Source organism: Candoia aspera, chromosome 5, assembly GCF_035149785.1.
Source record: "Candoia aspera isolate rCanAsp1 chromosome 5, rCanAsp1.hap2, whole genome shotgun sequence".
NCBI classification, from domain to species: domain Eukaryota; kingdom Metazoa; phylum Chordata; class Lepidosauria; order Squamata; family Boidae; genus Candoia; species Candoia aspera.
In genome coordinates this window covers 74,220,630-74,234,997 of record NC_086157.1, presented here as the reverse complement: position 1 = coordinate 74,234,997, position 14,368 = coordinate 74,220,630, and the positions used below count along the sequence as shown (strand labels likewise).

General features: G+C 35.4%; 1 protein-coding gene across 3 annotated transcripts in view; it reads right to left on the bottom strand.

Annotated features, from left to right (window-relative positions):
• Positions 1-14,368, bottom strand: part of CADM2 (cell adhesion molecule 2) — a 465,617-nt gene that overhangs the window by 125,652 nt on the left and 325,597 nt on the right. For all 3 annotated transcript variants that reach the window (XM_063305494.1, XM_063305496.1, XM_063305495.1), the window contains 2 exons: positions 12,378-12,530; positions 6,161-6,298 (listed from right to left, as the gene is read on the bottom strand). In XM_063305494.1, coding sequence (XP_063161564.1) covers positions 6,161-6,298; positions 12,378-12,530 — 291 coding nt within the window. The remainder of the gene's footprint in view (positions 1-6,160; positions 6,299-12,377; positions 12,531-14,368) is intronic.

Genomic DNA, 14,368 nt, shown 5'->3' with positions numbered 1-14,368 from the left:
GCGAGTTGGCTTTTGACAAACTCAAAAGCCTGTTCACTGCTGAACCCATTCTTCAACACCCTGATGCCACTAAACCCTTTGTGGTTCAAGTGGATGCTTCCAATGTTTCAATTGGAGCACTCTTGCTGCAAGTGGATGCTGATGCCTGCCTGAAGCCCTGTGCATATCTGTCCCAGAATTTTTCCGAGACGGAAAGGCGATGGCATGTTTGGGAGAAAGAAGCTTTTGCAGTCAAGTCTGCTTTGGAGGCATGGCACTACCTCTTAGAGGGGGCTAAATGTCCTTTTGAAGTTTGGACTGACCATAAAAATTTGGAAGTGCTCAGCACGCCCCGTAAGCTCAGTCCTAAGCAGATCTGCTGGGCTCAATTTTTCAGTCGCTTTGACTTTAAGTTGAAGTTCATTCCGGGTAAGAAAAACTTCCTGGCTGATGCGCTTTCCCGTCTGCCCCAGGATTCGGTCTAGGAACCTGACGTTGTGGGTACAGTGTGGACAGCACCCCAATTGGGGTTGCAAGCTGTCACACGCAGTCAGACTCGTGCACAGCTGCCCCCAGCTTCGGTTTCACCGGCTGGGGGAAGGAAGCCAATTCCCTCGCAATTGCAACAACAGTTTCTGCTAGAGCTGAAATATGACACTTGGTTGCAAGCAAATAGAGACAATGTTACATTTGACAGAGGCTTAGCTTGGAAGCAAAACCGCCTCTATGTCCCTGACAGTTTGCAAAGGGAAATTTTGATTAGGTCTCATGATGATAAAGTGGCTGGTCATTTTGGGTTTGTCAAAACCTTGCATCTGGTGTGCCGCCAATTTTGGTGGCCCACATTAAGATGTGATGTAAAAAGTTATGTTGCTTCTTGTCCTGTCTGTGCCATGTCAAAACGGAAGGGGGGCAAACCGCAAGGGCTGTTGCAGCCAGTGGCCAGCCCCTCCCGTCCTTGGGAGGAGGTTTCCATGGATTTCATTGTGGATTTGCCTCCTAGTCAGAGAAAGACTGTGATTTGGGTGGTAAAGGACTACTTTTCTAAGCAAGCCCATTTCATTCCATGTGCTTCCATTCTGTCCGCGCAGCAATTGGCCTGCCTTTTTCTAATCTACATCTACCGGATTCATGGGAGCCCCTCCCGCTTGATCACAGACTGCAGAACACAGTTCACTTCCCAATTTTGGAGGGCATTTTTAAAGCTGGTGGGTACCAAGCAGGTGTTGTCCACTGTGTCGCATCCGGAGACTGAGGGATCTACGGAGGCTCTTAATTCGACCCTGGAGCAATTTTTGCGGGCATTTGACAACTATCAGCAGGACAATAGGGTTGTTCTGCTACCTTTTTCTGAGGTGGCTTATAACAACGCCGTCCATCAGCGTATGGGGCACACCCCTTTCCATACTGTGTTTGGCCGGGACCTTGTTCCCATTCCTGAGTTGCCTCAACCCTCCACACAGCCCTGCTCCACTTCTGATTGGGCTGCTCAACTGGCTGATTCATGGCCAGTGATTCAACAGGCGTTGGCTGATGCCCAATCTGCCTATAAACTGCACGCCGATAAGCGACGAGCCCTTCAGCCTGCTTTTAAAGTTGGTGATAAGGTCTACCTTTCCACTAAGTTCATTAAGTCCCCTCAGCCCTCGAAAAAGTTGGCTCCTAAGTTTGTTGGACCTTTTCCCATTGTGGGAGTTGTTAACCCTGTCACGTTTCAACTGGATTTGCCACACAATCTGAAACATTTACATCCTGTTTTTCATTGCAGCTTACTCAAGCCTGTCAACCACTCAGATCACTGGCATCCACAACCCCCACCTCCTGCTCCGATCATGATTGACAGACAACAACATTTTGAGGTGAAGGAGGTCCTTGATTCTCGCCGCCTACATGGCACTCTACAGTACCTTATTTGCTGGAAGCACTTTCCCCACCCTGAATGGGTGTCTGCCCATGATGTACAATCTCCTCTTTTGGTTCGCCGCTTTCATCTAGCTTATCCTCTAAAACCTGCTCCTTAATGTTTTTTGGGGGGGCGGTATGTCATGTTCACCGTTCCAATGTTGCCGGTACATCGTAACATTTTGCATGTCATTTGGCTGATGCGTGTTTCCTCTGGGAGGGGAGGAGGATTCCATCTCGTGGGATTGTTATATGTTAGTAGCTGGATTGGAATGTGTTTGGGTTATCTCGTGTGTTCAAGGTTCTTTTCCCAGGACATCAGCAGAAACGGGGGGAGTTTGCAATGGCAGGGTGAGGGGAGGGATTACGTTTGAGCCGAGGGTTTTTAGTTTGTATTTGGCGCGCTTTTACTCATTCTCAGCTTTCTCTGTATTTGCATACTATTCTTTAATAAATCAGATATAATTAAGTTCCTGCTTGTGAGTCTGAGTCTATTAGAGTAGGCAATCATTACAGGTATGTGTTACTATGACATGTGTTTGACTGGTTTCAAAAAGGTGTTGGACCAATTCATGGAAGTCATGGGGGGTGAATGGCTATTGCCCTGAGGGCAGTGTGACTGCCTCTGAAGCCATCTGCTGGGAGACTAGTAAGCTTCTTTGAGCAATTGGTTCGTCATTGTGAGAACAGACTGCTGGACTGATGGGCCAGGAGTCTGATCTAGCAGGGCACTGCTTATGTTCTTATGTTCCTGCTGCTTTTGTCAAAATGTTAATCCCCATGCACCATTCTGCTTCAAAACTCTTCCCCTTTTGGAGTTGTGGATCACATAGCAATGCACATACCAAAGACGTGGTGAAATTGCAACAGTGTGATGCTGCTTTCATCAGACACACCTGTTTGATACCCCACAGATGTCAATGTGCACACAAACATTTATAAAGCTGCACAGCCAATCCAAAAGCAAGCCAGTTCAATATAACATTTCTCCAGTTTCATCATCTCACCCTCAGTTTCATAGTATCCCCTCAGCCTTACAATTTTTCAACATTCTTACAATATCTTCCTTTTTGTCTTTTTTTTTTTTCTTGAACAATAATATCAATACATTTTTCACAGTTTTATGAAATATTTGAAATCTGAAATCCCCAAATTATTTCACCACCTTTACTTTCTAGTTCCAGTAAAACTGCAATGGGCTCTTTGTTAGTCTTCAACCAATTCCAAAACATTTTTTAAAAAAGATTTCAGCAGAACCATCCCATATTTTCTGTTTCTTTTAATCTTAAATGTTACTTTGTCCCTGTCTTTGACTACATTCTTTCCAACTATCTTTTTCTCATCCTCATTTTTAGCAGCAACCATCCTCTTACTTGCTTTCCCCCCCATCCATAGCATTCTTCACTTCATCTTTCCATCAAGCTTCCTTCCCAATTATATAACTCCATATACATCTGTGGCACTCTGAAATATAATAATTTCACTCTTCTCCAAGCAGCTTCCACATTATCCACTTTCCATTCATTCAGCTGGGAGATTCAGCTATATTCTTTTTTTATAAAGGACTCCTACTTTTTTTCCTGCAGTCATTGTACTTTCAGTTATTTTTTCACATTTCTTCCCCGCTGCCACCAACCCACTCTTGTCACTACCGGAACAAAGTATATCCCATATTTAGAACTTCTTATCACCCTTGCATCCTTAACTAATTCTGTCTTTCATTGCAAACAATTAAAAAAATCATGATTTTTATGAATCCATCATATTCATTCTAATCCATCTCAACCTATGAAATGATCAACTCTAGAAAGCCTATAATATTAATGAATTGCCAAACATGTAACAAACAACTGTGAGGTACTCTACTTATTTAAGCAGTAGATTGAATTTTGACCATGTTTCTTCTCAAAGCAAAATATACTGCATTTTATTTTGATAAGAGATAGGTAGCAATCTTTCCTAAAGTACAGTATCTACCTTAACATTACAATATCTCTGATACCAGGATACAATATTTCTACTTTTCTATCTCTATTGCATTTTTTATCAAAAGACCCCCCCCCAAACAAGTTGCACTTCGATCTTCAAAAGACTATGATAATGCCTTAAAAACTAGTACTGACTCCATCTTATTCATTAATTAAGAGTGAGCAGATTCTTCCACATATATAAGGAAGTTATATATAAGGTTAAAATAGCCTTATATATATAATAGCCTTATATATAGCTGTTTTATATAATAGCCTTACTGTATATAATAGCCTTATATATTTTATAATATAGCCTTACATATAAAAAGCCAAAAAAAAAGTTGCACTTCAATCCTCAAGAGACTAGGATAATGCCTTGAAAACTAGTACTGACTCCATCTTATTCATTAATTAAGAGTGAGCAGATTCTTCCACATATATAAGGAAGTTATATATAAGGTTAAAATAGCCTTATATATATAATAGCCTTATATATAGCTGTTTTATATAATAGCCTTACTGTATATAATAGCCTTATATATTTTATAATATAGCCTTACATATAAAAAGCCAAAAAAAAAGTTGCACTTCAATCCTCAAGAGACTAGGATAATGCCTTGAAAACTAGTACTGAATTCCATCTTATTCATTAATTAAGAATGAGCAGATTCTTCTACATATATAAAGTAAAAGTAGGGTTAAAGTATATTTTCAGTGTCCTGTTTTCTATTCCCTTTCCTCTTGACTATACGAATAGACACAGGGGTGTTCATTTTAATAAAATTCAGGTTTTCCCCCTTTTAATGCCATTCTCTGATTCTTATTTTTAAATTTCTTGTGACAGGGATGCTAATTTTACAGAAAATGAGATCTTTCCTTCATATTAACCATAAAGCAATCACATTAAAAAAATTATATGTCAGCTTTTGTTAGCGATTTCAAAGGTAGCCTTAAAAATTCTAGCAGTAAAGTGACATGAACATCTGTCTCTGATGGTGAGAATGAAATAGTAAAGCAAATGAAAATAATTATATAAGACACAGTTCCACGTTAGATTTTGTAAAACAAATAACATTTGGGGTGATTTTTTTTTGGGGGGGTTGCTGCCAGTTCTAATATGCATTATTATTTATCCAGCACCCTAATTCACCTAATTATGGATTTAGCACAACATATTTTACTGCCTAAAGAGAAATATCACATGTTGCTATTTCTCCTTTAACTTAAAATATCCAACTCCATCCAGATTAGTTTTTCTCCAAATTCAGTCAGATTATTTTGGCTTCTGAATCATAAAATCCTCCAAACTATTTTTTCTGTTGCTGTTGGTAATAACAATGTATCAGTAATAAATAGAATGATTAACAATTCACAATAAAGCTTTCATCAAACAGTTCAATATACAGACACATTTCTCCATCTCTAATTAACATAAATAGTAACAGTTGTCTTCAGGGATTTATGTACTCTTAATTCTACATCACACTTATCTGAACCAGTGTTTGAGCTGGTGGTACTGTAAAAGGGCTGCACTATTCAGTTGACTGCCTCTGGTTCTACTCTTCAAAGCTACAAAGCAACCACAAATCTAAATCATATGAAGCTTTAATCTACCTTTTTCAGAGCCCTTCCAAGCTCTTCTGGTAAATGCATCTTCTGGGTATGGAAACACTTTGAGTCCTTGAACAGCTATAATTGCTCCACAATTCAACAATCCAGAATTATATGAAGAGGGCTAACGTAAGATCTTTCTATCTGTTTCATTTGTCTCTCCTAATGCTGTACTGTTTATGATTTCTTATATACTTTTAATTTGGTAAACTGAACTGAATATTATTATTGCTGCATAAGCATGGGACATAAATCATCTTAATTAATAAAGTATTTTATTTGTTATACAGAGACAATTATGCTATTGAGAAAGCAGCAAATATTTTGAGAAAGTACCTTTCAGGTACTAACTGGCTGGGAAACAGACATACTCTGATTATGCCAGGCAAAATAGAAAGAAAGGAGGGGTTAATAGTCCCATCTAGGGTGGGAGAATCCTGCCACATAGACTAGTGGGGAAAAAACAAACAAACAAACAGATAATGCTGAAGCAGAATATCTCCTGCTTTCTCCTTCAGGTAACCCAATTTTCTATTTATGTCACCTGTGTGAAAAATTCCAGTATTTGCTTACTAATATTCCTTTTGATGACTCTGCAAGGAATAAAATGGTAACCATTATGAAAATAAAATCCGCTCACAGTCATGCTTAATTAACAGTTGTTTCTTATAAATGAAATATCCAATTCCAAACAATACCTTTCACCTCTTTGTCATTTTTGAACCATCTAATATCTGCAGCTGGCTTACTACCAGATGTTTTGCATGTAAGTTCCATCCAGTCTCCTTCCATAATTGGTGAAATAAATCCACTGATTTGAGGAGTCTCTGGAACACCTAAGAAAAGACAAACAATTGAATTACAGTCTTGCTAATGGTTTGTTTATTTATTTATTTTTAATAGTAAAGGGAAGTAAAATAATAGTAGTGATCAGGTAAATTGCTTTAGTAATAAAGTGTGTGTTACCACAGTAGGGAATGATTAATAAATGCATTCATTTACACAACAATAATAGGTTTATCATATAATGTATCTTCTAACCAAATACAGAAGATGAAATCTGAAAATATATAAATGTGTAAAGTAGATTTTCTTTTTAGTTTTGAACCAATTATTGCATTTCAAGATTTAAGCAAATCATGCTGTGAAGACAACAGACATATTTATTAAAACAGTTTTTTTTCAGTAAAATAACTGTTTAAGAACAAAGTGTCAAAAGAATGGGTATCACATTTTTAACAATCTAAAGTATGAGAAAAGAGCCATAGATTTAATACCAAATTATATTTACTCCAAATTAATCAGTTAATAATTAACTGAAATTCACCATATCACTTGTCTTTTCTTTAGATCACAGTGTGATTTTGATTAACCCATATGATCATAACTTATATAATTTATCCTGCATAAATTATAATTTCATGGTCTACATAGAAACAGTGAATTTCCATGCACTTTTGAAACTGGACTCAGGGTACAGCTGGAGCTCTGGACCTTTGTGTATTTCAGTAGACAGCCAAACAATTGACAAAATTTGGATCTACCAAGAAATTCAGAAGCTTTTACATTTAAATGTGGATGCAATGGGCAGGAAACAGCATATCAAGCGGAGCCAAGCAGTTTCCATTTTCCTCACTTTGTCAACAATTTTTGCTTGTATATACATAATCTAAGTACTCTTTGCCAATGTGTTTCATCTGTACTTCCATTGCACTGCTTCTTCCTTTCCTATTTTTTGCCTTCATTTCCATCTCATTACAGTTCCTTTAAAATATATATTTTACTGTGCTCCCTGAAATATTTCATATGATTGGATGGCACTGAAATGGGGAAGAAAATAGGAATGGAATACCAAGGGGAAGGAAGGAAGTAGAAGGTAGAGATTACTATTGATTGATCCATTTAAATGAATTGGTCTATTTTTTGTCCATGTCATTTCTATACATACTGTATCTTTCATAACTGCATTCATCCTATGTCAACATTAATCTGTAGTTTAAAAAGAAATCAACACCAAAATTTGCATTTAAATAATATTTTAAAACATACTTCCTCTGAAAAAATGTATTACTCATACTCAAACTCTTGATCCTTTTTCCCCTGAAAAAGGACCCATATTGCAAATCTGGACCCAAATATCAGACCCATATTTCCAGAATACAACATCTAATGGATATCTATTTTGTTATCCCTTCCTTCACTGGATTTCTTAAATGTCTGTCTATATCATCAGCAGTTAAAGAAATGAAATATGAATTGGAAATATTAAGTCAAAGATGGATAATAGTTTTAGTGGTTCTGAGTTAAAGATTCAATGAAACTGTAGCAATATAAATAGTTTGCAAAGGAAAGAGAAAGACAACAGAGCTGAAGAAGCAGAGAATAAACTTAATATAGCACAATACTGATTTTTATTTCTTTCATAGATATGCTGGAAAACCATTAGAAAAAATTCCCTCAGTAAGTAGAAATGTCTGTAAACTTCTGTTTTCCACTACATTGTCTCATTCCAGAATACTAGTATTTTATATTCTAAAGTTCCTGTTCATAGAAAATCAATTGTCCATATATTCATTGCTGTTTAAATAACTGAATGAACCAGCCATTTTTCAATTAAGTTAGTCCTTATGAATTCTTCATTTTAAACACAGTCAGTCTCAGTACATCATATTTCACTATTTATCACCGTCATCAATTCTATATTCAAAACCCAGCTGTTGCAGATTATGGCCAATAGCTCCCACTGAAAGGTCTTACATACTTATGTAAGTATACTGAATCATGTGAAGCTACTGCTTATTGGCTTTCATTTCAAACATAGGGCAGATTATGTGTTATGCATTGTTATAACAAATAATGTTGGACATCTGCTTCAACAGTTCCCCAACCAAGGCTTAGAATCTGCGAGTTAATTATGCTGGACTATTTCTTTTCATGTTTCTTATTTTTCTAGCAAATCTGGCAGCAATTTTGCAAATGTATTGCTTGTTGAAAAATTAAATGGCTAGAGTAAGGCAGAAGAATCAAAATTGGTGCCATCAAAAGAGAAACAGAAAGGGGAAAAAATATTTTATATGGGCTGAATAAAGAAGAGTAGAAAAAACATGTGATAACATATAGCAGGAAAAAGTTCATACAAAAGGATGGGCAAAACGGACAGAAACAGAAAATAAAAAGATGTAATAATAATATGGGAGGAAAGATAAAATAGGATAGATTAGAAAGGAAAGGAGCTAATTGATGCACACACAAGGCAAATCTTAGTGTGTAAAATTCAAGCCTCATTCAGGCATAAAACATATAAAATACAGTCCAGTGCAAGTTATGGTAATAATGCAGTTACAAACAAGATCAGATTCTATCATAATTACCCATCAAATTATAGAAGTTTTAAATAAATGTTAAAATATGAAGCAGATCACAACTCTATGCTTACCATGGCATAAATCTTCTGAATTCAATGGAATTTATTTGTGAATAAATGTATCAGCAGCTGTGTAACCTTGAGCCAATCTTCCTCTCAGTCCTAGGAAGGAGGCAATGGCAAACCACTTCTGAAAAACCTTGGCAAGAAGACTGCAAGAATTTGTCCAGGCAGTCTCCAGGAATTGGACAAAATGAACTGAATTGTATGTATGTATATGTATACACACAAATACATATAGCTATAGCTATACATATACATATTTTCTCTGAATACTGTAAGTATACTAAATGAGAGTCAGTGTGGTGTAGCGGTTAAGGCACCACCTAGAAACTGGGAGATGGTGAGTTCTATTCCCATCTTAGTGCAAAGCCATCTGGGTGACCTTGGGCCAGTCACTCACTCTCAGCCCTAGGAAGGAGGCAATGGCAAACTACTTCTGAAATCTTGCAGGGACTTGTCCAGGCAGTTGCCAGGAGTCAACACTGACTCAAAGTCACAGAAACAACAAAAAATATACTAAATAATGTTCTACAAATCAAGTTAGGGAAATGGAATATATCCTACAGTCTTCTTATCTTTTCAACAAGGTGAATCAGTTGATATTTTTAGAATTCTATTTTGAGATTCATACATTTTTATTACTAGACAAAGGGCAGATTTTACTTGAATCTCACAATATACTCATACATTATGGCTGAACATGAGTCAACACTTTGCACTATCACAAAGACATGCAAATATTCTACTTAATGTCTTAATATTAACATCTAATAATCTGAAATAAATGAAGAGATTAATCAAATACATACATTTCTCAGCCAATTAAATACTTCACAAAGTAAATGATTTACACTTATTTTAACAATTGTTTTAATACTCCATCAAATATAAAACTAGGAGTTGATACATGTCCCTTTAACATTGTTATAGACACTTTCTAGAAATGTAGTACGTTACACTGAATTTAGGGGCCACCTGTTTTTATTAACAAGATACACTTCTTTAGATTGAAAACAGACTTGCATTTGTCTATATCCTGGAATACTCTGTTCTGAGATGGTTCCCTGTCCCTTTTAATGTCAAACTGGTAAAATAGTCTCAATGGAACTAGCAGCCGCACATATTTCATATCCTAGGCACAAAAGCAATTCCCTGGCTGGATTAAGTTTAATATTACTAGCATACAGAACATTTTACATCAGCCTTATTAAATTCAACTCTCACCTTACTATAGACAAAGATTAAAAAAAAAGAATAAAAAAAATGAAAATGGATAAATAAGAAAAGGCAAGGAAGTGTGACAAATTCTGGTGGGGAAAGGGAGCCTCTCAGAATTGGATATCCTCATCATATCATTTTCCATGTGCAGAGAGCTTCCCACTATCGTCATCACAGACAGTGTTTGAACATCAGAGATAGAGGTCCCTGTAGTTGATTCTCCATTCCTTACAGACACAGCCATCACTCCTGTTCTGTAGGAGTATGTGCATAAGTAGATACACAGAGAGAGAGATCCAGACAAGTGATGCTTTATATAACAACAACAACAACAATAACAACAAAAATAACAATAACAATTTATTACATTTATAGGCTGCCCCACACCCAGTGACTCTGGGTGGTTTACAAATAAAACATTAAAAGCAAGAAAAAGAGTAAAGATGGCAAGGATGACAAAACCAGGCAGAAATAAAGGAAAACAATCTGCACAATTTATCCTTCCTTAAGATGCCAACTTCCCTTCAACATCCTAGCATGTAACGTTTTGGGATGAACATCAATGAATAGACATTCTTGATCTGTAATTCATGAATCTATATCTCAAATAGTTTTGAAATTACTGTATTATTATTATTATTGCCTTTTTAGTAATTGCGTAAGTCTTGTGAAAAACAGCAGAATATTTAGTCATTAAAGAACCAACCATCCCCATAGAAATATTCGGAAGAAATGACACAGTGGAATACAGCAAAATAAATTAAAAGTTCTTGAACCATTTTATTCATGCACCAATGAAACATATTCCCTTCTGGGGGAAAAAAAAAAACAAGGTTTTTGGGCGATTGAACGTATATCTAAAAATAACTCTTGCTTCTTTGTGTTGTAAAATGTATCATGGCTTTGACAAACATTCAGAAATGAGCATATCTGTCAAGTTCTATTTTGTTCAGTTTCTCATTATATAATCTTACAATTGGTCTATTACAGCAGTTTGCATTGCTACACTCATTTCTATTAATATATGCATTTTGTACAATTTTTTCTTTAATTTATTATTAATTTAAATGTGTTTGTATGCAATATTTGTATGTAATTTACCTAATGTATACAATTCTTACAAGTAAGGTTATATAGTTTGTTTTCCTGTGCAGTATGTATGTATGTGTGTGTTCGTGCATGTGTGTGTGTGTGTGTGTTTTCTGTAGTTATAATTTGCCATGTACAAATTGTAATAAGTGCAAAATTTCAGGATATAGTGTCCAAATTCACAAGGGTAAATTGAATAAGTGTTCTCTCTTATGCCTTGGAACATTCCTGAGCTATCTGTTTCATGGAGTTAGTCAAACACTTTTTCAGTTTAACCCAATATTGCAGATTTTGAGTAGCAGCACCATTATAGTACAGTAAACTTCATTTTGGGGAAAGACTTCCATAATGCTATGAATGCATCATGATAGTTGAAAAATAATTATAAAAAAAGAGAAGATTCAGTCTTGTAAATTGAGTATGAATTTTGTCCTCCATGTGAAATTTCTTAAAAATCATCTCCTCCCTGTTTTGTGAGTAGAGCTTTTCTTCATGTCTACAAGATTTAGAAATCTGCTTTCTGTATTGTCCAGTAGCAAGGAAGGTAAATTCAGCAGTCATAAAACTATTATTTACCACTTCAGGAAGGCAATACTGGACTTAATGCATTTTCATACATAGAGCTAATGTGGATATAACTTTATTTATTTGCTTGCATTCATTTTAGCCTACTACCCATTAAAATCAATCCCAAAATATTAGCATTTGTATTTGGTATGGATTTTAGTATACTTACCCCTTCCCCTCAACTTATACACCCTCTCTTTACCTTTTGCCCTCCAAACTTTGAATGATTCATTTCATGGTTTTTATTAATGATATCTTGCCAAGTTCAACCTAGATGAACTGTAATTAATTTCAGTTGTGAATAGTGGAAAAAAGGCAAATCTGAACCGCATTTTATGAAATTGGTGTGCTGTATTTATCATCTTTAATCCAGTCTGCTTATCATTGAACTATGTCTACCCTAGAACAGAAGAGGAAATTTCCACTATTTTCATGGCTGGAACAAAAGATGAATGGGAAGAAGAAGCTATATAGATCCAAGGGTAAATCAGGCTTCTTCTTGTGACCGAGTGCTACATTGAAGTACAGCTATTTTTTTCTAAAGTTTTTAGGAAGTGCTAGTAATCACTGAATCTGCTCTTCCAACTTAGTTATTTTCGGTATGACATGCTTACCTAGAACAGTGAGAAAAGCCTTGGAAGTCTTGACAGGCATAGTAAATAAAGAACAGGTATATTGCCCTTCATCTGACAATGAAACATCGGTGACTCTGATGGTCAGTTCATGCCATGAAGCTCGAAGTAGTTCAATCCTATTGTCCCTCAAGGCTGTAAACCAAAAATATAGAAATATATATATTTATATATATATATATATATATTCATTAGTAAGTGTAGTAAATTCTACATTCTGTGTGACAGTTTAATTTGGAGCTAGAAGAAATATAGTTTTATCTAATATAGTTACAGTATATCTAATATATATATATTATTAACTGATATAGCATGCCATTTATGTACACAGTGTTTTCTAAAGGACAGTTTTGACAAATACATTACTGTTCAAAAACAAAAGTGCAAAGAAAAAGAAAAACAATATTTTCAGTTTTGTAAAACAGTCTTTTTGGGAGGCAGTACATTGTTACCATCACACAAAGCACAGTCCTTGTGGGGAGAGATATAAAAGAGAAAGCTAATGTTAATTCCACTTTTATATGTTACAGTATTTTGAAATATATGCACTTAAAGTGCTTGCTGCTTATAACAACAACAACATGGCAATTCTTGCAAACCAGATGCATCATATTCAATCAGTGCTTAAGCAACATATGGAGCTTATATACCACAATTTTATGTTTGCTTACATTATTGCTAAACATACTTATTTTTTCTTGATATTTTGCCTGTGTAGTCTTTTATTCTCATCAGCTGAATGATGAGACAAAATGTTGTGAGAGGTTCACTTGATACCTGAAGATCTTTCTTTAATGTCTTTAGATTCCAGGAATGGCCATGTGTTTATTAGAAATTAGAAGTCTAGAGAAACCTGGACTGAGCTAAATGGCCAGCCCATTATTTTAAAAAGAAAAGAAACAAAGAAAAAGTAATTTGAGAAGGGGAGACCTTTAGTGTTTCATATACTGTATTTTTGAAGTAGAATCCTTTACTATAGATCACTGCTAAGAATAGTTTAAAGTCTCTGGAATGCTACATATTCCCCATCCTCGTTCTAAAGTATATCTATATATCCAAACTTACACAAATATACTCTTCCTTCTGCCCTAAAAAGCATTTGCATTTTTAAAAAAATAATATAATTAGAAATGAAAGAAAGAAACAAAGGCAATATTAAAACTGCAAATCTATGCATACTTACCTGGTAAAAACTCTCTTAAATACAAAACTTTTCAGTAGGCAGACTGAGTAAATGAATAAATGAATTGTTCATTATGGTCATAGACTAGCATAAACAAATGAGTAAGCACACTTAATTCTGTGAGATTTATCAAGCAAAAACAATTTTTAAAAAAACTAACTAAAATTATCAGCAAAAAGAAAGCAAGAAGGACATATTAAAAAGCAACATAAAAACACATCTCAGAAGAGATTGTTCAGTATCATTTAATATTTATTGCATTTATAACCCACTTTTTGTCCAGGAACCCTAGACAATGTATATAGGCTATATCCAAAATTTATTTCCACAATAATGAGGAAGGTTGTAATGAAAGTGAGTTATAACCTCCAAGTTACTCCTAAGTTGCTCCAGGATGAGAGCCTGAGTGAGGACTTTAACCAGGGCCTCCTTGGCAGAAGTCCAATCACTTAGCTACTATGCTATATTTAATCCTCAGTCTTCAGTTATCTGAATAGTGTATGTGTGTAGAAAATATATTTCAATATGTAAATATTTCCAAAGCTGCAATATGTAGGAGTGTGAACAAAGCACCTTTAAAAAGCAAAAAACAAACCTGATTTTTGCAAGTTTCACACAACAGCTGATAAAGCTATTTCTGGCTCTCTCTACATGAATGCTCACATGGAGACAATACTTCCACAAGGACCACTAATGAAGTGAATATGCAGTCATACAAACATGAAAACAGCTGCTGAAATACACATGTGAGTCTTGCAAAAGACCTTGATGCTTTAACAAAGTTTCAAAT